Source organism: Lonchura striata, chromosome 10, assembly GCF_050655825.1.
Source record: "Lonchura striata isolate lonStrDom1 chromosome 10, ASM5065582v1, whole genome shotgun sequence".
NCBI lineage: Eukaryota > Metazoa > Chordata > Aves > Passeriformes > Estrildidae > Lonchura > Lonchura striata.
In genome coordinates, this window is record NC_140712.1 from 8,046,142 (window position 1) to 8,067,364 (window position 21,223).

The 21,223-nt window shown below is 48.5% G+C and overlaps 1 protein-coding gene across 3 annotated transcripts in view; it reads right to left on the reverse strand.

Annotated features, from left to right (window-relative positions):
• ZNF592 (zinc finger protein 592) overlaps positions 1 to 6,062 on the reverse strand; it is a 34,395-nt gene extending 28,333 nt beyond the window's left edge. For 2 of the 3 annotated variants that reach the window (XM_021554162.4, XM_085588628.1), the window contains exons 1-2: positions 5,931 to 6,037; positions 10 to 2,330 (exon numbers count right to left, since the gene is read on the reverse strand). In XM_021554162.4, the coding sequence (XP_021409837.3) occupies positions 10 to 2,322 (2,313 nt within the window). In that variant the 5' untranslated portion in view covers positions 2,323 to 2,330; positions 5,931 to 6,037. Of the gene's footprint in view, positions 1 to 9; positions 2,331 to 5,930 lie in introns of all 3 variants that reach the window. The other variant, XM_085588629.1, reaches the window with a different exon arrangement.
• Positions 6,063 to 21,223: the final 15,161 nt, after the last annotated feature.

Here is a 21,223-nt window from a genome sequence, read left to right on the forward strand (position 1 = left end):
ATGACTTACCAGTCTCTCATTATCTTCTGAGGTTCTCTGGTAATGAGCTGCTAAAGAAATGTAATCCTGCTCCTGCTTGTTACACTCCAAACACTTAAGTCCATGACGGATTAGCCTCTGTGGGTCTGTGTAGAGAGGCAAGGCTGGCTGAGCGCTTGAAGAAATCCCTACCCCGCCTCCTGAAGCAGCAGCGGACTTAGGTGGAGGAGAGGACGAGAGAGAAGTCTGAGAAGCTGGAGAGACTGCAGAGCTTGTAGGAGAAAGTGAAAACATTTGGTCTATGGAAATTGGTTTCATGAGCAGCTGAGAACACTGCATGATAAACCCTTTGCTCTTATGATCTCGTGCATGCTTAAGCAAGCTACACTTATTAAAAAAAAGGAGCATCGTTGAACACTGAGTGCACATGACTTCAATGTGAACGCTTCGCCTACTATAGTGTTGAGTCAGGCTTTTCTCTAAGGCAAATGAGTCCCCACATTCCAGGCAACAATACCCAGAGGCAGGTAAATTAATACTACTGTCAGGCGGGGGGCTAAGGTTCGGAGTATATATCGGCACTGGATTGGCACTGTGTAGCACTTTATGGAATGCCTCCATGACAGCGGGAGCAGCTTTCTTGACTTGGTGCACCAGTGGCACTGACATCTGTGTCACTTGGGGCTGGTTTCGCCTCTGTGCCGATGTCTTCGCTGTAACAGAAGCGGCAACACTGTGGGGGACCAAGTTGAGATTTGCCAAGTGCACAGCTTTGGGAAGAAGGCTGGAGGTGGTCGTGTTGGATGGCTGCATCACAGTACCCTGCTGCTGCCTCTTGACCCCCACTTTTATGGCACCGCCACCACAGTTTGGCAGTGGAGATAAGGACACGGTGCAAGTGCTGTTTGCAATATCCATTTTCATACTGTCTGAGTAAGGACTCATTACGTTTGACAGCTGGATAGCCACAGCAGCCCCATTTTTGGCTGAATTCCTGCCAGCCTCACCTTCCGTAACTGCACTAGTGTCAGGGGATGGGAAAGATTTGATAAACTCTTCAGCAGAAGAGGTTTCTGCAGGTGACTCTTCTGAAGATTTGCCCAACTCATCATTCTCTGGCAAAATTCTAGTTACAGTCCTTTTAATTTCACCAGAAGATGTCTTGATAGTCTTTATTCTAACCTTGGGAATAGCTGGCGGAGAGCCAGCTGCCATGGAAGGAGAGCCCTTCCCACTGCTGTCGCTGCACACACTCCGAGGACTCTCAGGCTGCTTGCTAGCCTTCCTCACCACCTCTAAGGGGCTTCGGGGACTCTTTGGCGACTTGGGCATTTTTGGACTTCCCTTCGTCCCATCTTTAAAAGGACCAGGTTCCTTGGTAAAATTTGGCTGATCGCTTTTTGGAATACACACAACCTTTTTGGCCTGAAGAGCTACTAATGCTGCCACACAGGATGACAACTTGGAATGAGTTGGCTTTAGCCTCTGCCGAGGTGGTATTGATGAAGACATGTTTAGCTCGGGCACAGACCCCTTGCCATCTCCTAAACTGTTGTGAGGGAGGTCTCCAAACACCAAGCCTTCCCCAAGAAAGCTGTTGGTATCTAACAAGTCCTTGTTTGACTCCGCAAACCTCTCCACTGCTCTGTCTTGCTCTCTCCTGCTCATTTCCAGCCTATTCTCTGGCTGGCAGTGGATTTCTGTCTTCTGTTCCTTTTTACAATACTGATCAAACATGCTTAATTCAGGCTCTGGCACCTTCCTAAGATGATCTAGGACAGAAGCCCCTGTTGGTACATATATCGAAGGTGGTGGAAAGTAGGGAGTTTGAGCATGTTTGGGTTTATCCCCAATACTGTTCTCTTTGAATGTATCCTCTGGTTCAGGGCTGGAAATGGGGCTAAACTGACTAAATGTTGGCAAAGGCTCTGACTTGGATTCATCCAGTTTATCAGAGTAACCTCTCGAGCTGTCACCATTAATAAAAGTTGACTCAAACTTGCCATAATTATGGACTAAAGCATGAGCCTCAGCTGGCAGATCAGAGCCACGAAACCCATTGTGTAACAGCCCAGTTCCAAGGTGATTCCCCTCCTTTTCTGCCTCAAAAGACTCCTGGCGACTTGTGTTCTTCACTATCACACTCACAACAGGTGCATCAGAGGGAGGCAGAGAGTGGGATAAGGACACATTCTCATCGATGCACATTCCCGATGACTTCAGGTGATTCTCACTCTCCTCCCCAGTTGATGGAATGGTCTCCTTAGCATCGAGACTAGTTGGATCAGGGATGTCAAAAGCAGCCAAGAGGTCATCAAAGTCGGGGGTTTTCATGTCCCCCATGATGAAAGCTACAATCAAAAGCACAAAAAATACTTTGTCAAGTACATTTCCCCCATGGACAAACATGCGCATCAACAAAAATTACAGCTGCCCAAAGCCTGGGGTGTGGGCAGAGCTGCTTTAAGCAGCATGGTGAGACAGAAAGCATCCCCTTATTCCAGGATCCCCACAAACAGATCTGGTACAAGCATGGCCTTTGAAACCACACCCCGCTCATGCAGGGGACATCTTTTCAGCCTGTCAGGTTCACCACTAATCCAAAGCCAGCCATCATCATGAGCCTCAACAGAAGGTTTTGAAGTACATTAGCAGAGGGGCTTGTTTTGTTTGGGTGGGGTTTTTGTAGAGCATCAATCATTGCTGATTTCTCAACAGATGTCACATTTGAAGAACTCAGTCTTTTCTCGAGGATGAAATGCAGGGGCAAAGAGGTGGCCCAAGAGACACAGACCTGAAAAGTGAGATGACTCCCTACCCTGAGCAATTTAAATAATAGAAGTCTTCAGTATATATTTCAATACAACAGTTCCAAGAAAGATTATTTGAAGCAGGGGCAATCCTTAATTATGATGTGAAGCAAAAATCGCCCAAAGATAGAATAAAGAACTATATCCAAATTGTAAGATGAAACTGTGCTCCCAGCCAGGACTTTCTTTCTAAGCTCTTTGAGAAAGGAAGTGGGGACTTGGAGTACTCAGCACAGCAACCTACAACAGCAATAATCAAGCTCTGGTGAGATGCATGAAAACTCACAGCACAGAATTACTAGAACATTTGTGTTCACTACTGCCGGGGATACTGGATTTACACTGTTAAACCAAAACATTTTCAAGCTGCTACAATACAGAGACATCACAAATGTTTAATACACCATTCTTTTAATATATTTTATTTCAACCCCAAATTTATGTGAACTGGTGCGTGCTGTACATAAGAGAGGGGGAAAAAACCAAAATGTGTCAACAGAACTTGCAGAGCACCAGTTCCTGCTTGGCAAGGAGCATCCACACGCAAGGTGAGTTCTGCTACACTCGACTTGGGCTGCAACAATGCTGCCAAAGCCAGCAGCAAGCCAGGGAGACGGAGGGGGTGGCAGGGTTCTAGGACAACGGGGAAGAACTGGGAGCAGAGGTGCAGGCAGAGAAGAGAACCATGGGCAAGGCAGAGGGAGAGAGAAAAGCCATCTGATGCCTTCCCAAAAGTGGCCCTATTTAAGGCTGCTGTCATTATTGACGATTCAGTTTAGAAGTTTGTCAAGCATCACAGTCAAACCAAACAAAGCTCAACCCTTCTGGCCAGGCTGCTGGAATGGGGAACAACTCCTGGGCCAGGAGAAATCACTTGTAATGGTCTTTGAGCTTTAGCTCAGCCGTTCCTCCAGACAAGTCCCAGAGGTGCTGCTTTGGTTAATCTACTGCAAAACACTGCAGAGATTTACTTGGCTTAAAAGTGGCTTGCTGTGGCTGAACTTAAACTTGTTCTTAAATTAAACCACAAATCTGAAGGTCCACAGAGGGCTATGCAATAATTTGCCACCACGTCCCTCAAGGAATCACAGCTGGGCATGAAATCCCTGGAAGCCCACATTATCCACACACTCCACATCCCCGGCACCTGATAAGGACTTTGGAAACAACAGAGATTACTGTAGCTGGCAAAGGCGTGGACCTGAAACTTCCCATTCCTTTGGGTGGGAAAAGTTGTACCAGCTGGGAGACACACAAAATTTCTGGCACACAAATCTTTCTGCAAGGAAGACACTTCATTCCATAACCTGGCATGGCTGAGTTTTGTACACAGAAAAATGAGCCTGCCAATCACTCTTGACCTTCCCCTTCCCACTCTGGAACACCTCTCTGCATCTGTTTTACAATGCAAGACAAATCCCATGTATCTGCAGCATCTCAAAATATCCATGACTGGGATGAAACCTTGCTTTTTCAGAAGGATTTGTGTTCGCCTTTGAGTCTTATAAGACACCATTTTACTGGCTTTGCAATCATGAGGGCACAAGTCTCTACCAAAGTATTTCTCCACAGAACTGCATCTTAAACTTGTCATACACAAAGCTACACTTTCTCAGAATAAAGTAAATTTTGACCCAGATTCTAGAGAATAAGTATCTTATCGACAGAAGTGATTTTTAAAGAACATAAATTTAAACTTTTGACTTAACACTATATACTTCTGACCACAGATAAGAAACAAAAAAAGGATATTAAAGGAAATTATGTAAACTAGCCTGTGAGGAAAGCTGAAAATAAAGACCTTTGTCCTTACTCCACCATTCTTGTGCAAAGGACTGCAAACCCAAGCTTAGGAGCCAATGAAAACATGGAGGTTGAGACTTGCAAAGCAGTAGGAGGTGAATAAAGTGAGCAAAGGAGAAGGACTTAGGGAGTACAGACTGTATTTCAGTGTGCAAACTCAGCCTCACTCTAGCACATTTCTCCAGGAATCAGGAAACCTGGAAGGCTCCAAGGCATCCAAAAAAGCCCTGGGGAAGGATGTCAAATCCCAGTGCCACATGCTACAGAGAAGTTTCAAAGTCAAGGAGAGGCACCACAGGACCCACTTCCTCCACTCAGTCCTTACAAACCTTCTGCTACCAGTGCTATTCCCAGGGACTTCTGGAGACTGGGAGTAGATGCTCTGCAGCTTTGAAACTAGGGAGGAGGTTTGAGAATGCCACTTAATAGTGAAGCATGAAACCCCAGTTACACCAAGGAAACAGAATGGCTTGGGTTGGAAGGGACCTTGATGACCATCTAGTTCCAATCCCCTGCTGTAGGGGATTGTTTATCATGTACATTGCCATTACTAAATATTGGTAATTCTGCAAAACAACAGTGTACAAGGCAAGACATCTGCCAAGGGCTGCTCAATCGCGGCTGGTGTCTCCGGGAGGGGATGCAGAGACTGCATGACACTGGAATCCCAGGGGAGGCAGGGATAGCAGGAGCCGAGCAGCGCGGGGAAGGAGGGATGGGGAAGAGGCCGCTGTCAGGGCTGCGGAGGAGGCACGGGGCGCCTGGCGGAGGGCCGGACCGGCGGGCGGCTCAGCGGCGGGCGGGACCCGGGGCTCCAACACCCGCGGAAGTTTCACGAGCCCCGTGCGGCTCTCGGTGCGAACGGGGCCGCTGGGCTGGGGACTGGTCCGGCCCGTGGCACTCCTACACGCACAGAGACACACACCCCCACTCACCACCCCCATCCCACGCCGTCCCCACCCGAGACAAAGGCCGGCCCCGCCGCCCCCCGCGCTGACAGCCCGGCCCGGCCCGGCCCCGCCGCACGTGGGCCGCCCGCCGAACTTAAGTTTGTGCCGGTGCCGCCGGGCCGGGCCGGGCCGGGCCGCCGCGGGCCGCGCAGCCGATCGGGGCAGGGACCTGAAGAACGGGGAGCGGCGGCGGCCTGCGGGCCGGAAGAGCCGGTGCGGGCGGCAGGGCTCGGTGCGCCGGCGGCGGGGCCGCCCGCCCTGCCCGCGGGGCGGCAGCACCGCCCGGCCGCGGGGCCGGCGGGAGGGAGGGAGGGAGCGCGGGAGGGCGGAGGGCAGCGGGAGGGGCGGGCCCGGCGCGGCCGGGCCCGGGCGGGCGGGCAGGACTCACCCACGCAGGCAGCTCCTCCGGGCCCACCGGGCCCGCGCGGCCTCACCCCGCACCGGGCACCAACGGCCGCAACATGGCGGCGGCGGCGGCGGGTGGGGCCGGGGGCGGGGCGGGGCGGGCCGGGCAGAGCGGAACCGCCCCCCCTTCCCTTCCCTTCCCTTCCCTTCCCTTCCCTTCCCTTCCCTTCCCTTCCCTTCCCTTCCCTTCTCCCCGCCGCTCTCGCTCCGGGGGCTCCTGGCAGAGGCGCTCACGGCCCGGCCCGGCCCCGCCGCCCCTGCCGCCGCCGAGGCCCCGCGCTCCCGCTGTTCTGCGGTTCCCTCACCAGAGCCTGCCCCGGAGCGGCTCCCGCTGCAGTCCCCGCTCCGCGTCTTCAGCTCCTTCCCCGCTGTGCCCCACGCCCGCCAGGTCGCGGTTCGCTCACAGTTGCACCGATCGACCCACTGATCTCACATAAAGGCGAGAGCGACGATGAGAGGAGCTCCAGGAGCCTCACCCTGATCCCTGGGAAGGCGGCGGAGCCAATAACCCCTGGAGCCGTTTCCAAACACAGCGAGGACAAGGAGATCTCTGGGATCTGTCAGCACAGGTTACAAAGGGCTTCCATCCCTAATGCCTTCTGCATCGAAATTACTAGAACGATAGATTTAGATTAGAGGTTAGGGACACATTCTACCCTGTGCGGGTGGGGAGGCCCTGGCACAGGGTGCCCAGAGCAGCTGGGGCTGCCCCTGCATCCCTGGCAGTGTCCCAGGCCAGGCTGGACGGGGCTTTCAGCACCCTGGGCTAGTGAAAAGTGTCCCTGCCCATGGCAGGGTCTGGAACAGGATGAATTTAAGGCCCTTTCCAAGCCAAACCGATTCTATGGTAAGTTAGGGGATGAGGAGAGAGTGATGGGTATTGTTTGTTCTCCACCTATGTCCAGTTCTGGGCTCCTTAGCACAAGATTGACTGGAGAGAGTCCAGCAAGGAGCTATGGAGATGAAGAAGTGGTTGAAGCACCTCCCCTGTAAGGAAAGGCTGAGAGAGCCGGGGCTGTTCATCCTGTGGAAGAGCAGAGTCGGGAAGGGCTCATCCAGGTCTGCAAATACCTTCAGGGGGGATGCAAAGAGGAAGGAGCCAGGTTCTTCCCAGTGGTGCCCAGTGCCAGGACTGGAAGCCATGGGCACACACTGATCCACAACAGGAAATACTTTGTCCCTGTGATGGTAACCACAGGCTGGCTCAGGTTGCCCAGGGTGGCTGTGGAGTCTCCATCCTTGGAGGTGTTCAAAAGCAGTTGGGATTTTCTGAACAGCCAGCATTAGCTACCCCAGCTCGCGGCTGGACCAGAGGACCTCAGGAGTTTCTTTTCCAACTTCAAGTACCCTGGGATGCTGTGATGCATTTTGTATCAAGATGTGGATATGCAAGCTCCTATCATAATAAATCAACAGTATTTCTTGAGGTTGTCTTCCTATGAACTGACATTTTAACCATCTACCCCCAGCACCAGGCATACAGCATTGCTCCTACTTCATTTATTTCTCATTTAGTTAAATAATTTTTTTTTCTTTGTCATCATGGGCAAAAAAAAAAAATCTTTTTTTCTAGCTGACACGCTTCACATCCTTGATTTCTGAATCAATGTCATCACTTTTCTTCTTTTGGAGGCGATAGCCAGTTTCCAAAAATGAGCAAAAGGACAAAGGGAATCACAATCAGAAAACATTTTCAAAATTGCAACTGTTACCTCTAATTTTAGCACATGTCTATGAAAACCTCTAAATTGTATCTAGTATGAGAGCTGACATTTGTTACACAATTTACTAAGAGCTGTCAAAGTCCTGAACAAGTTGTAGCTTGCCGGAAAGCTGTGGTAATTTGAAGGATTGTGATAATTAAGAAATGTAATGCCAATGGGAATTTAGCTCCATCCCTCAGGTGGCCAAGGAGGACAGACAGCCCTGGAGTGGCTGGGGTCCCTTCTTCAAGACAGCAGATACACAAAATGCTCTAAGGAGAGTCTATGTGTTTCAGCATGACCTAAAAATCACCTTCCTCTTCTTATTTGTTGTCCAGTGTGGTGATTTGACATATCTGGAAGCAAAACAGCTTCCTCCTCTTAGTTTTTCTTTTAAAATTTAAATTTGTCCCTTTGGGCTTGTTTTGTAAAGGCTGTGGAATCCCCACCCCCGGAAGTATCCAAGGCTGGACAGGTCTTGGAGCACCCTGATCTAGTAGAAGGTGTCCCTATTCATGGCAGGGGTGTGGAACAGGATGAGCTTTAAGGTCCCTTCCAACCCAAACCAGTCTGGGATTCTGTGATTTGATGTGGAAAAGACAAAAGCTGTTGATCTAAGGAGACAATGTACAGAGCAGCCCCCTGCACTTGGGGGATGCTGAGGCCTGAGCAGGGAGCAACATTGGTGGGACCCACTGATGGCACCTCAGAGAGGGAAGCCCCTGGATGAAACACCCTTAAGCTGTGTCCAGCTATATGCGAAACCTTAACTTTTAATTCTTAACCTGCTTGGGGTTGTTGGTTCTTGCTTTTAGCTGAGGGAAATGGTTCTTCCCAGGTGCTAGTGTGTTGAAAAGTGTATGGAGGCAGGCAGGCTGGCAAGGACAGTGAGACCCATTTTATTTTTAATAACAAACATTGCAAAGTCTTGAGCATTCATGTCTAAGCTACTGTCAGTTTTCACATCAGCGATTCATTTGTTTCTGCCAGACGTCTATGTTGTAGTGAACTACCTTGAGCTGGTTGCAAAAACTTGCCTGTTACAAAACTATAATTAATGTTTCAAAAACTCCGGGGAAGATTTGTTATTGGCACGGTGAGTATGAATCCCCAGACACAAACATTCCTCTAAGATAACACTGTAGCCTTTGGTGTTATGTACACACACATGAAAAAAGTGGTGTAACTTAAATCAGGGTAATTAATTACACAGATGTCTTCTGTATACATTTAAAACCATTTACACCTATCAGTTTGGCTTCTTGGTCTCCCTCATTCCAGGGCCTGCCCTCTTCATTCCCCCAAACTGTTTTTTCCATCTTTTTCCTTATTGACACAAATATTGCTGAAATGGTGCATGTCTTCAATGAAAATCCCTCTGTACAACCACTGATCCACCATAAACACAGGAAAACCTGCTTTCTACTCCACATCCATGCTCACTCAGCACAACTTGTAGTGGTTGTGATACTCTCTTGCAGTGATGGAGCCCTGACCTTAAATTCCTGAGTCAAATCTAAGAGGACAAAACTACGTATCCCAGCGAGCTTGGGAACAGGAATAAGAACCATAATGTGGCAAAATCCCAATAGAGAAGAACTATTTAATACCCTGACATGCTTCTGAATCCCACTTGTTGGATTCCCAAATGGAGGCATGAGATTTCTTGCAGGCAGGTTGCAGTCAAGCCCTGCTGAAATGCCAAGGATGCACGCTGCCCATATCAGCTTTTTCTGGTGCAATACCAAACCCATTCTACTACTCCACCAGAAGATCAGGAGGATAACTTCCAGCCAGCTAGTTTTCTTCAACCCGTGTGGGCTCCAAAGCAGTTCTCTCTCCACAGACATGCTCCAAACTCTGGGCAAGCAAGGACCCTCTGTGCAATCCTCTGTGCTGACAGCAGAGCCCTGGGCTCCATGCTGCTCTGCCTGAGAAGAGCTGACATGAGCACTTGAGGGGCTCCTCATGGCTGCTGAACACAAAAGGGATTCACAGTGACCCCTCTCCTTCTCCAGCTGCCTCTGAATGGACTCACTCCCACGCCCCAGCCTATGGCAAGAGAACCTTCTCAAGATCCTCTCCTGATGAAGCAACGTCTCCTGTGGCTGCAGTGGCTGGGGAACACCATGGTTTCCCCATGAATTTCCCAGGCTGACAAGGGCTTGAGCTGTTCTTGCCTTTGTGCCTCCACTTGCCCCATGCAATGGCAGTGGGACAGCTCTGTGAACCAGAAAGAGCTGATCCAGGCTGGTAAACCTCTTCAAGGAAGGAATTAGATTTTACATCATCCCTCATCATAGAATCATAGACTCATTTTGGCTGCAAATGCTCTCAAGATCATTGAGTCCAACCATTAATACAGCACTGCCAAGTTCACCACTAAACCATGTCCCCAGGTGCAACATCCACTTGTGTTTTAAATCCTTCCAGGGGTGGGGACTCCACCACTGCTTTGGACAGCTGGGTCAGTGCCTGAACATCCTTTCAGTGAAGAAAATTCCCTTAATATCCAACCTAAACCTTCCCTAATACAACTCGAAGCCATTTCCTCTTGTCATCCTGGCAGCAGAGCCCAAGCCCCACTCAGCTGCCCCTTCCTGTCAGGAGTTGTGCAGAGCCAGAAGTCCCCTCCTGAGCCTCCTTTTCTCCAGTCTGAGTCCCCCCAGCTCCTGCAGCTGCTCCTGGTGCTCCAGCCCCTTGCCCAGTTCCATTCCCTTCTCTGGATGTGCTCCAGCCCCTCAACATCTTGTCATGAGGGGCCCAGAACTGCCCCCAGGACTCAAGTTCAGCTCACACATAGTCTGACAAGTGGTTGTGTGGGCAAAAACAAAGACTGAGGTACTTGGCTCCCAGGTGGGGTCCAGCTGGAGGGAGAGCTGCTGGGGTAGAGGGACCAGCAGCATCGAGCCACAACCCACATTGCTCCTGGAAACTCTCACAAACTTTGGTAAAATGTTTAAATAAAGCTTGAGAACACTGCAGGAAAAATAATTCCATAAGGGTTCTCTGTCTTAAACTGCCAGTAGCACACTCCAAGCAATATCATTGCAGTGTATCTTGAAAAACTTGCCCAAGAAAGCTCAAGAAATTGCTTTGCACACTCACAAAAAAAGGATGGGACTGTAGATGCTGGCACAAGGTCAGCACATGGTACAGGTGTAGCTGAGGGCTGAGTGGGATGTTTTTCCCAACAGGAGGAAAACATGCAGCCAACATGATCAGGTTTAAGGCAAGGTAGGAAAGAGGTCAGTAGATTAAATTCTCCTGCTTCAAATTATCACACAGAGCTAGGAGAGGCATTTATGAGAACATATGAATATGTTTCCAGATGTTAAACAAGGATGAAGGGCAACATAGCCCCAAAACAAAGAGCTAATGTACAGAAGCTAATTCCATTACTAGAGTAAGGATAAAATAGTTTAGAAATAAGGGTTTCTGGTGCACAGGCCCCACCCCTCACCTCCCCTAACCCGTGCCACTTCTTCCCTGGCACTTGCATACTTAAATACCCTTCTTCATGCTTCTGGTTGTTGAAATGACCTCTGGCACCTTCCCAGGTGCTCACAAGGAACCCTGCTGATCCTCCCCATGGCATAGTTAAAAGGTCATGGGGGACTGTGAGGCATCTGAGCAATTTAATATGCAGCTGGGTGCGAGTGGGGTGGGTCCAGCCCCAGGCAGGGCAGCACATTCTGAGGCTTTATCCCACAACCTGTGCTGAGGAGCAGGATTTTAAACTGTTCCCAATCTGGAGCAGAGGCTTTTCTTCATAACGGGGGACAAGAGGATAGCTAGGAACCACAGGATTTTTCTTCTTGCTCTCCAAACCTTCAAGTTTCTAGGAATCCCACAGGTGAGGCACAAAACATCCTCTACGTTTGACTTCCACCCTGCCATATTAATGTCATACTAATGCATTTGGATCAGGAGCTGGGATCCACCTGCATGGTATCCCAATGCATGACCCCTGAGGAAATCAGGGTGTGCTCCAGGGCACTCTGCTGCTCTCACTCCCTGGGTAATCCTTCCACCAAGCTCTCAGTCAAGAGAAGAACCAGCACCTTGGAAAAACTGCTAAATTTTCAATTTGGTTTCGATTTTGTTAACACAAATATCCTGGCTTCAACTTTGTGTCTTGCATTGTTTCACACATGAGGGCAGAGCGCCCCATGTCTACTGCAGGGGGATAAATGTAGACAAGTCAGTGAAGCTTCAGCCTCCTACATGTCCTGTGCCTCCTGCATCACCTCTGCCTCTACTTATTTCACCTGCACCTCCTCTTCCTCCTGCATTTCCTGTGCCTCCTGCATCTTCTCTCCCTCTTGTGTTGCCTCTCATTCCTGCCTTGCCTTTGGCCCTTGTTCACCTTTAGTTCTGCATCCTATGCCCAGTGGGGCAGCCCATACTGGTACCACAGAGGACACAGTTCCACGACCCTGTGAAAGACTTTCTGGAGCACTGGCTGGAATTAATCAGCAGGAATTACTCCCCTGGAGAGGTCACAGCTGTCAGCCACATGTTGCAGGGCTGCAGCTCCTGAGAAGCAGTATTAGATGCAATATCAATTTCCTAAAAGTTACAAAGTCATAGAATCCCAGAATGGTTTGGGTTGGAAGGACCTTAAAGCTCATTTTACTTCACCTGCTGTGATGGGCAGGGAGACCTTCCACTAGACCAGATTGCTCCAAGCCCCATCAGTTCACAGGGTATCATAAGAAGTGCAGGGTTCTGAATGCTTTTTGTTCAAACCAAGCTTTGAGAGAAAGGAAAAAAAGACAGGGAAGTATAAGGGGATGTGACAAATGGGCTTTTCAGGAATTAAAACAAAATAAAACAATTGTAAGATTTGTTAAGAAGAAAATTCTTTTTATGCCTTAAAAACATGACAGATGATGCTGAGAAAGCGCTGTAATGGCACAGTCAAAAGTCATCTGAAAATGAAGTTTTCCATCGTGGGCCTCCTTTGACCCCATTAACTGCAGACATTAGAGCATTTCATGTCCTTTTTTATCCTGTTAGGCATCCATGGGGCCTCAGTTAAGCTGGGCTGTCGCTCAGGACACTGAGCAATGGGGCTGTGGTAGCTCTGATGTGTCAGCAAAAGATGTTTAACTGTAGGACAAACAAATGTCTCTGGCCTTCAAGAAACAATTTTCCAAAGGTTGAACTCGTATTGACTCATGCCAGTGTAGCAGAGAAACGCACTCAGCACTCTCATTGCAGCCTAACAGGAATCAGCAGCATTTCCTGTGAGGGAAAATAGTGGAGAGGAGCCAGGAATGAATAAGCAGCCTCATTGCATTGTGGATCATAAAACCTCTTCCTATGAAAGGGCTAAGTAGGGCTTGTTAAAGCATTGATGAAGCCAAAGAATAAAATTACAATGAGGTATACAGGATAAAATTATAACCTTCAGGTAGGTAAGTAGGTTGAGGTAGGAAGGAAACAGGTAATAAAGGAATTGGCCTCTTTGGGAGGTAGCTTATGTCATCTTCTCCTGGAGCATCTTTCCTTGTAATAGAATATCCAGTGAAAAAATCTCTCCTAATATCCAACCTAAACCTCCCCCGGTGCAGCTTAAGGCCATTTCCTCTGGTCCTACTGCTGTTTGTCACATTCCTGCAGAAGGATATGCATCACACCAGGACCTCAGAAAGAGCTGCTGCACTTCTGCCCACAACACAGGGACCATGTGTGTCTGGGACAGTCCTTTTGGTCCCACCAGTGAAGTGGCCTGAAGGAAGCCACTGGAGTTTGCTGATGTGCTGGAGGGTTGTGATGTGTTTCTGAATGTCCTACGGGAGGAGTTGAGCTGGGCTGATGCCAAATCATGGCAATGGATGAGCATTAAATAGGGACTTATTGTCTCAGGGTCCCATGGCTGGCAGCAAAAACATGGTGACTCCCCAGCACAGAACCTAGACAACATCAACCTTTCAACACTGTGAAATCCTGCAAGAATCTTTAAATTAGTGACATTTGTTGGCAATGGTACCTACAAGCAACAGTTTTCCTTCTAGTCAGAGAAGAAGAGGAAGTGAGAACATGTGAGGGAAAACAACACGGTGGCACCAAGGTCAGTGGAAAAAAGGAGGGGAAAGAGGTGCTCCAGGCATCAGAGCTGAGAATCCTCTGCAGGCTGTGGTAAAGACTGTGTTAAAACCAACTGCTCCCCCATAATGCATGAAGTCCACAGGGGATGCACAGATCCACTCACAGCCCATGGGAAAAGTGCTCACACCAGAGCAGGTGGGTGCCAGAGAAAGCTGTGATCCAGTGGGAAACCCAAATAAAGAGAGAAGGCCTCTGCTTCCAGAGATATAGAGAGAGAGAGAGAGAGAGAGAGAGACAGCCCTTGCTCCCAAACTAGAGCAGCCTAGCCTTAGAGGAGTGCACCCCGTGGATGAGTGACCCACGCCACACGAGTTTTGGGAATGCTGTTTGTCCGTGGGAGGGACCCCATGGACAAGACTCCTGCCCCTGAGCAAACAAAAGATCTCAAGTGACAAATTGACCAAAACTCCCATGCCTTGTCTCCCTGTGCTGTTGCTGGGAAAGAGGGAGGGGCTGGGGAGAAAAAAGGTGTTCCTAAAGCTTATTTTACTTCTCATTATCCTCCTCTGATTGCTAATAATAAATTTACTTTATACTTTTAAATTTGAATCTGTTTTGCCCTTAGAGTGTTTTTCCCCCATGTCCTTATCTCAACTCATGAGCCCTTCGTTAAATTTTTTTCCCTCTCATCTGCCCAGCTCTCTGTAACAAGAGAAGATAAGAGAATGACTTTTGTTGGTGCCTGGCATTTGGCCAGTGTTAAACCACGACAGAGTGAAAGGCATCCATGTCCCAAGGAACTCCAGACACTGACAAACACAGGCATGCAGACCGCTTAGAAGGATTTTTCTTTCAATAAATCTTCTCTTCTGCCTAAAATCCTTCCATTTTCCCTCCCAGATTGACTGAAATTTTCAGCATGTTTTGGTGTTCTCCATTACATCCTTGGTAGAAGTGTCCCAAACCAGTGCAAAGGCTGGACCCTCCAGGTGTGATCTCACTTTTGATGCAAAGTGATTAATTTTAACATTACCATTTCACAAGCACAGATGCTTCATTCAAGGGCTATAGCACAAGAGAGCTGAAGAAGTGTGTTTATCAAGAATTAAGGCCCTGGCACAGGTTGCCCCATCCCTGGAAGTGTCCAGGGCCAGGCTGGACAGAGCTTGAAGCAACCTGGGATAGTGCAGGTGTCTCTGTCCATGACAGGGACTGGGACAAGATGAGCATTAATGTCCTTTCCAACCCAAACCAATCTGTGATTGTGATTCACTGAAATTCAAGTACAGGCTGGGGCTTTTCCCTGCCCACAGTGGAGCTGGAGCCTGGTCCATAGTTACAGCAGAGGGTCATTCTGCTTCTTCTTGTGATTTTGGCCACCACAGTGACTCTGTGGCTCGCAGGAGAGGGAGCCTGGGGGCAGGCAGTGCCAGGGGGAGCCCAGCAGTGATGCCAGTGTGATGGTTTGGGCAGGTGGGCACCCACGAGGCTGCAGCAGCTCTCAGCAGGCCCAGGAGGGGCTCCAGGAGCTCCACTGTGCCAGCAGTGCACTGAGAAGGACTATCCCTAAACTGGAAATGGTGTGTTAGAGATTAAATTGCAGACTTTCCCTAATTAACACAGATGCCAGAGAGACGTTTTTAACAGGATGTGAGAAACTCAAGAGTTGTTGAATCTGTACAGCCAGTGTGCATGAAAAAGCCCCATGAGCAAGAGAACACGGTCCTCCCAGAGGAGCTGCTCTGCACTGTCTCTGACCCCCCAGGCATGACCCTCCAAGGACACCTGCAAAATAATCTCAAAAAAGAGAATTATAACTTTCATTAATGCAGTGTGCCATTTGTATCTCCACCAAACACAAGGGATGCGCTACCTTCTCTGCCTCTGCTCTTGGCTCAATGCTTTTGTATTCCACAGCCAGTGACAACCACCTTCTCTTTCCCCAGCAGCTGTGAAAGATGTCAACCTGCTGTCTCAGCTAGCCTGCCCTCTGCTCTCCAGGAACAATTTCTTCTTCCTCTCCAATTACTCGATTTATTAACACAATAAAACTACACTTAGAAGGATTTTTCCCTGTGAGAGTGGTGAGACCCTGGCACAGAGAATTGTGGCTGCCCCATCCCTGGAAGTCTTCAAGGCCCAGTTAGCTGGGCCATGGGTGGAGTTCCCTGCTGAGAACCAATTCTCTGCTGATGTTTCCCTTGTCAGCAATGATGACAGGCTGCCTCCTGCTACGTTGGTGCTCTGCTTTACTCTGGAAGGCAGGGAGGTTATCAGGCCACCACAAGCTCCCTGCACAACATTGGATCTGTTTGGGACACAAGGTCTAACAAAAATCAAAACCTGGGGAAAAGACCAGTAGCAACAAAAAAAGTAGAGGAAATCATGGGCTTGGGAGTTCCTTCCCAGAGGACAGAGTGAGCGGAGCATTATTTCTGTAGCTTTCTTACCCAGAAAGAAATTCACTCTTGCAGGGTGTAGCAAAGGTCCCTCTGGACTGGAGGCTGCAAATGGGCTGTGCCACAGCTGAGCTCCTCCCTGTGCAGCCTGGCACAGGCTCAGGGCAGCGCCCTGGAGGGATGGACATGGGCAGTGCCAGGCCTGCACCGATGCTCACTGCTGCAAGCACAGGAGCTGTGGACCTGTGGATGCAGCTCTTGACCCTCACAAGGGTCATGGAAACATGCACATCAAAATACACAAGGGCATCAAAAGATGCACATGAAACCCTTGCCAGACTCCCAGAGTGCTCCAACCCCCCAGCTCTCCTCCAGACCTCTAAAATCACAGGCACATTTACATTCCTTGGGAAGTTTCCACAAAAAAGCAGTCCAAGGACTTCCCAGAGGATCACCTGAAAAGATGCAGAAGCCTCAAATATCTGAAGGTAAAAGCAGTCATTAAAAAGGCATAAACAAAGGGCATCATGATTGTTTTGCCACGTCTCCAGACTTGAAAGGAGGCTGAAATAACCTTTATATAATCCCATTAGCATTTTCCAGCAAACACAAGGCATTTTAGGAGGCTGAACAATATCTTTTCTTATCATCCAGAAAGGTTACAGGTATTTATCTGATTTAATATTTTATAATTTATATTAAGTGACACAGAAGAATAAAGCAGGCAGGCCAAGAGATGGCTGCAGTGACACAGCAGAAGCCACCCTCTGCTCTTCCAGCAGTGCCCAATGGCCTGGGCATGAGGCAGGTCTGGCAACAACATCCCTTGACCACCAACTCTTCAGAAAAGTGGATTTTGTGTTGTGCCCTGCTGTGGTGAGGACCCCAGATGCCAAGGTCAGCTCCCCCACACTTACAATGCTGCCACTTGACCCTATTTTAGTGTCACATTTGCAGGAGCTGGCGCTCTACCATCATATTCCCAGGGGATAAAAGATCTTATGGAATCATAGGATCATGGAATTATTAAGATTGGAGAAGCCCTCCAAAATCATTGAATTCAGCTGCCAGGTTCACCACTAAAGCATGTCCCCAAGTGCCACATTTGCATGTTTTCTGAATACTTCCAGGGATGGCAACCCCACCACTGCACTGGACAACCCATGCTAATGACTGACCACTTTTTCTGTGAAGAACTTTTCCCTAAAATCCAATCTAAACTTCCCCTGGTACAGTTTGAGTCCGTTCCCTCTCATCCTATCCTGTTCCATGAGAGCAATGTCAACCCCCACCTGGCTGCACCCTCGTGTCCCGGATTTATGGAGCCCAAGAAGGTCCCCTCTGAGCCTCCTTTCCTCTGGGCAGAGCCCCCCCAGCTGCTCCAGACCCTTTCCCAGCTCTGTTCCCAGCTCTGGACACACTCCAGCCCATCAATGTCTGTCTTGGAGTGAGGGTCTCCTGCAGTGACTGCATCTTCAGCCTGCCTGTGCTCTGTCCTGTCCCTTGTGGGGAACACAGCCTTGGCCAAACTGCTGCATCCTCCACAGAGGGAAGGAGCGAAATGCCCCTTCTGTGGAAGAGGGAACATACAGGGGTTTGGTCTCAAAAATAGGCTCCAGTTCCCAGGAGGACCCAAGGCAGGCAGTGCTGATGTTGTCAGGCACCAATGCTCTCCACAAGGGTGACTTTGACTCTGGAGGAGCAGCAGGTCAGGAGCAGCATCCATCTCTGGACCCCACATTGTCCCATCTCACATGCCCTGGGGGTAGGTGGGGACCAGGCACCCCATTTCTCCAGCCATGCAGTCCTTGAGTAAGCATTGCCTATTTTTCATCTCTGGTAGGGAATGGAAATGAGGAGGTTATTCTTTGCTGAAACACTCTGGAAAGTCAGAGCTGAAATCTCTCACTTTTCTCTTCCATCTGTTTATTTTTACCACTTAATAACACGTCTGTCTCGTCAACTATTCCTGACACTGTGGCAAGAAAATCCAACACAGGGAAGACAGATTTATCAAAGAGACATTAGCTCTTCCTCACTGTGTGACACCACGTCAGTTCTCCTCCTGCACATGAGGTCTGGTCTGTAATTTCAAAGTGTGTCTTCTATCTCTTTGAGGGGGTGATATGACCAATATATTTGAAATTGTTGCTTGTTATGTGAAAGGTTATCCAAACTGTGAAGATAAGAAGCAGTTTCAAGTGCTTCAAGGAGCCTCCTTTTTTTGATGTGTTTTTCTCTTTGCTGCCATATGATGTTACAGACCTAATTTCAAGAGATTAGTAACAATGGCAAAACAGTCATTGAAATAATCTGTGATAGAGAACACAACTCTGGGACAATATGAAAAGTCTGTGCTATCAGTAATTTCTCACCATTAATAAGAAAATCGTGGTCTGCAAGCTCACTGTGACACCAAACCTGCTCCTACTTTCCCAAGAGGTGCCCCAGGTCTCTGCAGAGGAGAAGGAAGGTCAGCAGTGTGAATTTCCTTGAGTCATCTTGGGTTTATTAGCTTGACAGTGGATGGCTTCACTCACCCCTTTTGTTTCAAACTGTGCTCCTGGTTTCTTTCCTGAACCATCCACCTGATGAGGAGGCCTGGAAGAACCGAATCTGAATGATATGACATTTCAAATAAACCGTTTTACCACTTTTTTCTTATTTTCTTGCCCTGCCATGAGTTTTGTTTTTTAAGCTTTGAATCCAGCTAAGCTGAACCAATATCCTTGTTTGCATCTTGGACAGGGAGCAGGGATATTTCACTGAAACAGTGTTGAAACTCCCAGTTTAGTGTTCAGAATCACTCAGAACACATGGATTCTTCTGGGCATATTCTGGTAGCACAACCACACTGTTAGTTGGGAGGGACATAATCCAACATTCTGTTGGAAGCAGGACAGCTGCCAGCGTTGGGAGAGGAGAGCAGAGCTGTGGATGTCTCCATGTGCAAAACACGAGGGATAAAGGCTGTGACACACTGGCTGTGAGAGCAGCACCTGGGTTTAGTGATTCCCTCCTCACTAGAACTGAGCCTGGCTCTCCCATTTCTGCCTTGGGCGTGATCCTGCTGTGCTCAGAGGAGCTTGACTTCCAGTACCTGGTGTTCCAGAAGTGATCCTCAGCTAATGAAAGCAAACCCCAGCATTTCACAAAACAGGGGATTCCCATTTCCTATCAGTTCACAAGATCATCCTCTTCACTCCTTGTCCACATGAAAGGCAGCATCACCTTCTAGAGAACAGGATAACCTGTCCTTTGGGAAGCTCCAGCCTTCCCTGGGAGTGAAGGGCTCCTGAATGCCTCCTGCCTGTATGAGAAGCTACTGCCATAAACTATGTAAAGAAGACCAAAACCATGTTATTGAATCTTGGAATTTCCCTACGTGTCCCTCTACATGTTTTATTACACTGGGAGCACATTCCATCAACAGCACCATGCACTCTGCCCTTATCAGGAGTAGGAAATGATCTGGCAGGTTCTGTACATCATGGAAAACCTCTTATTGCAGAAAATAAGGAGAACCTACCAGTTTTTGAAGAGTAAATTCAGATTTACTTCTGTGAGGGAGATGGATTTGTTCCAAAAAGATGGAAAGTGTTAAGTAAGCTGGTAAATTAAATTACTCAATATTGCCCCATACTGAATTTTTTCCCCCAGAAACACCCCCTGAAATGAAGAGCCTGTCTTGTGTTTCTTTCTCTCTTTGGTTGAGGCTGGAATGTGGTTGATACAACACAAATCCACCTTTTCTTTAATTTGATCACAAAAATGCCAATTGAAAAAAAACTTCAGGAATCTGCTGCCAACAGAAGGGTGTCAGGCTGGAGTGGATCTGCCAGTGCACGTGTGACACCCCTCTTGACTGCACTTGGCCCCAGGACTTTCCAGTAACAGACTGAAATGGCATTTCCAAGATTCCCTGATTTCCCTGATTTTCACTGCTTCTCGGGTACACTTGCCTTGTTTTGTCAGGAACTGCCAAACCTCAGCAAATGAGTGGAGAACTGCATCCCAAATTAATTCTGTAGCAGAAAAACACATCAGACTGTTGTCCAAAGTCCTTCCCTTCGACACATCTGCCCTAGCAGAGAGTAAAAGAAGGGCATCTATCTAAAAATAAAACTATTGAATATTTAGGGGCTGCTATTTTCATCATATATTGTTTTAAAGCTTCAGTTTACTTGGTGCTTTTTAAAGACTCGGGTGAATGAAAGCACCTGTATTATCTACAAAAATACAAAAGTGCTGTTTGTAGCCTCTGGGCACAGACTGGCCCAGAAACAGGAAGTGGAGGGCAAAGGCTGTGGAAGGAAAGGAGGCAGAAAGGGAATGTAAACTGGAGCTGATGTCTTGATCCTGCTTTGTGTGCTGCTGCCTGAGCCCTCCTCCCTTCCCAGCCTCCCAGCTGGCCCCAGGGGCTGTGGAGCCCAAGGGGCAGATCAGAAAGGATGTGACTAAGGGACACGTGGGAATCTTGGGATGCCTTGTGTGTCCTGGATGCTGGGAGATGGAAACACAGATTCCCAGGAAAATGTACTGGCACTAAACAGTTTAACCACCATGAGGGAGTTTGGATTTCACATGTTAAGATGGAGATGAAGGATCCATAGTTCCATCCCCTCCTACAATGACTCCAGCTGAGGTCCAGGACACAAAGTCCACCTTTGCAATTCAGCAAGCTCCCAGACGTGACAAACCATCATCTCAGGGAATGAACCACCATGGGAATGTGGTGGTTCCCCCGGGCTTGGCTCCAGGGTCTCCTTGGAAGAGCAGAACTGATGACAGGGACAAGCACTGTGCTTGGCACCAACACAGGAGACCACCTAAGGCACCCAAGAGCCACACTTACAAAGCAGATGGAACAAATCACAGCAAATTAAGACTTTTTTTTATCTACACATTTCACCTGACATAATTTCATCCTAGTTAGTCACTTGATCCACCTTCTAAATCCAAACTTCAGTATTTTTAGTTGCCTAAAAAAAGAATGCTCACCCAGAAGAGCCTAGAAGCTCAGGCTGGAAGCATGAAACCCCAGCAGATCAATATTAAGTTACACCCTGGCAATTAGAGGGAAAATAAACACAGTTAACTCAGAGCCACGTGAAGCA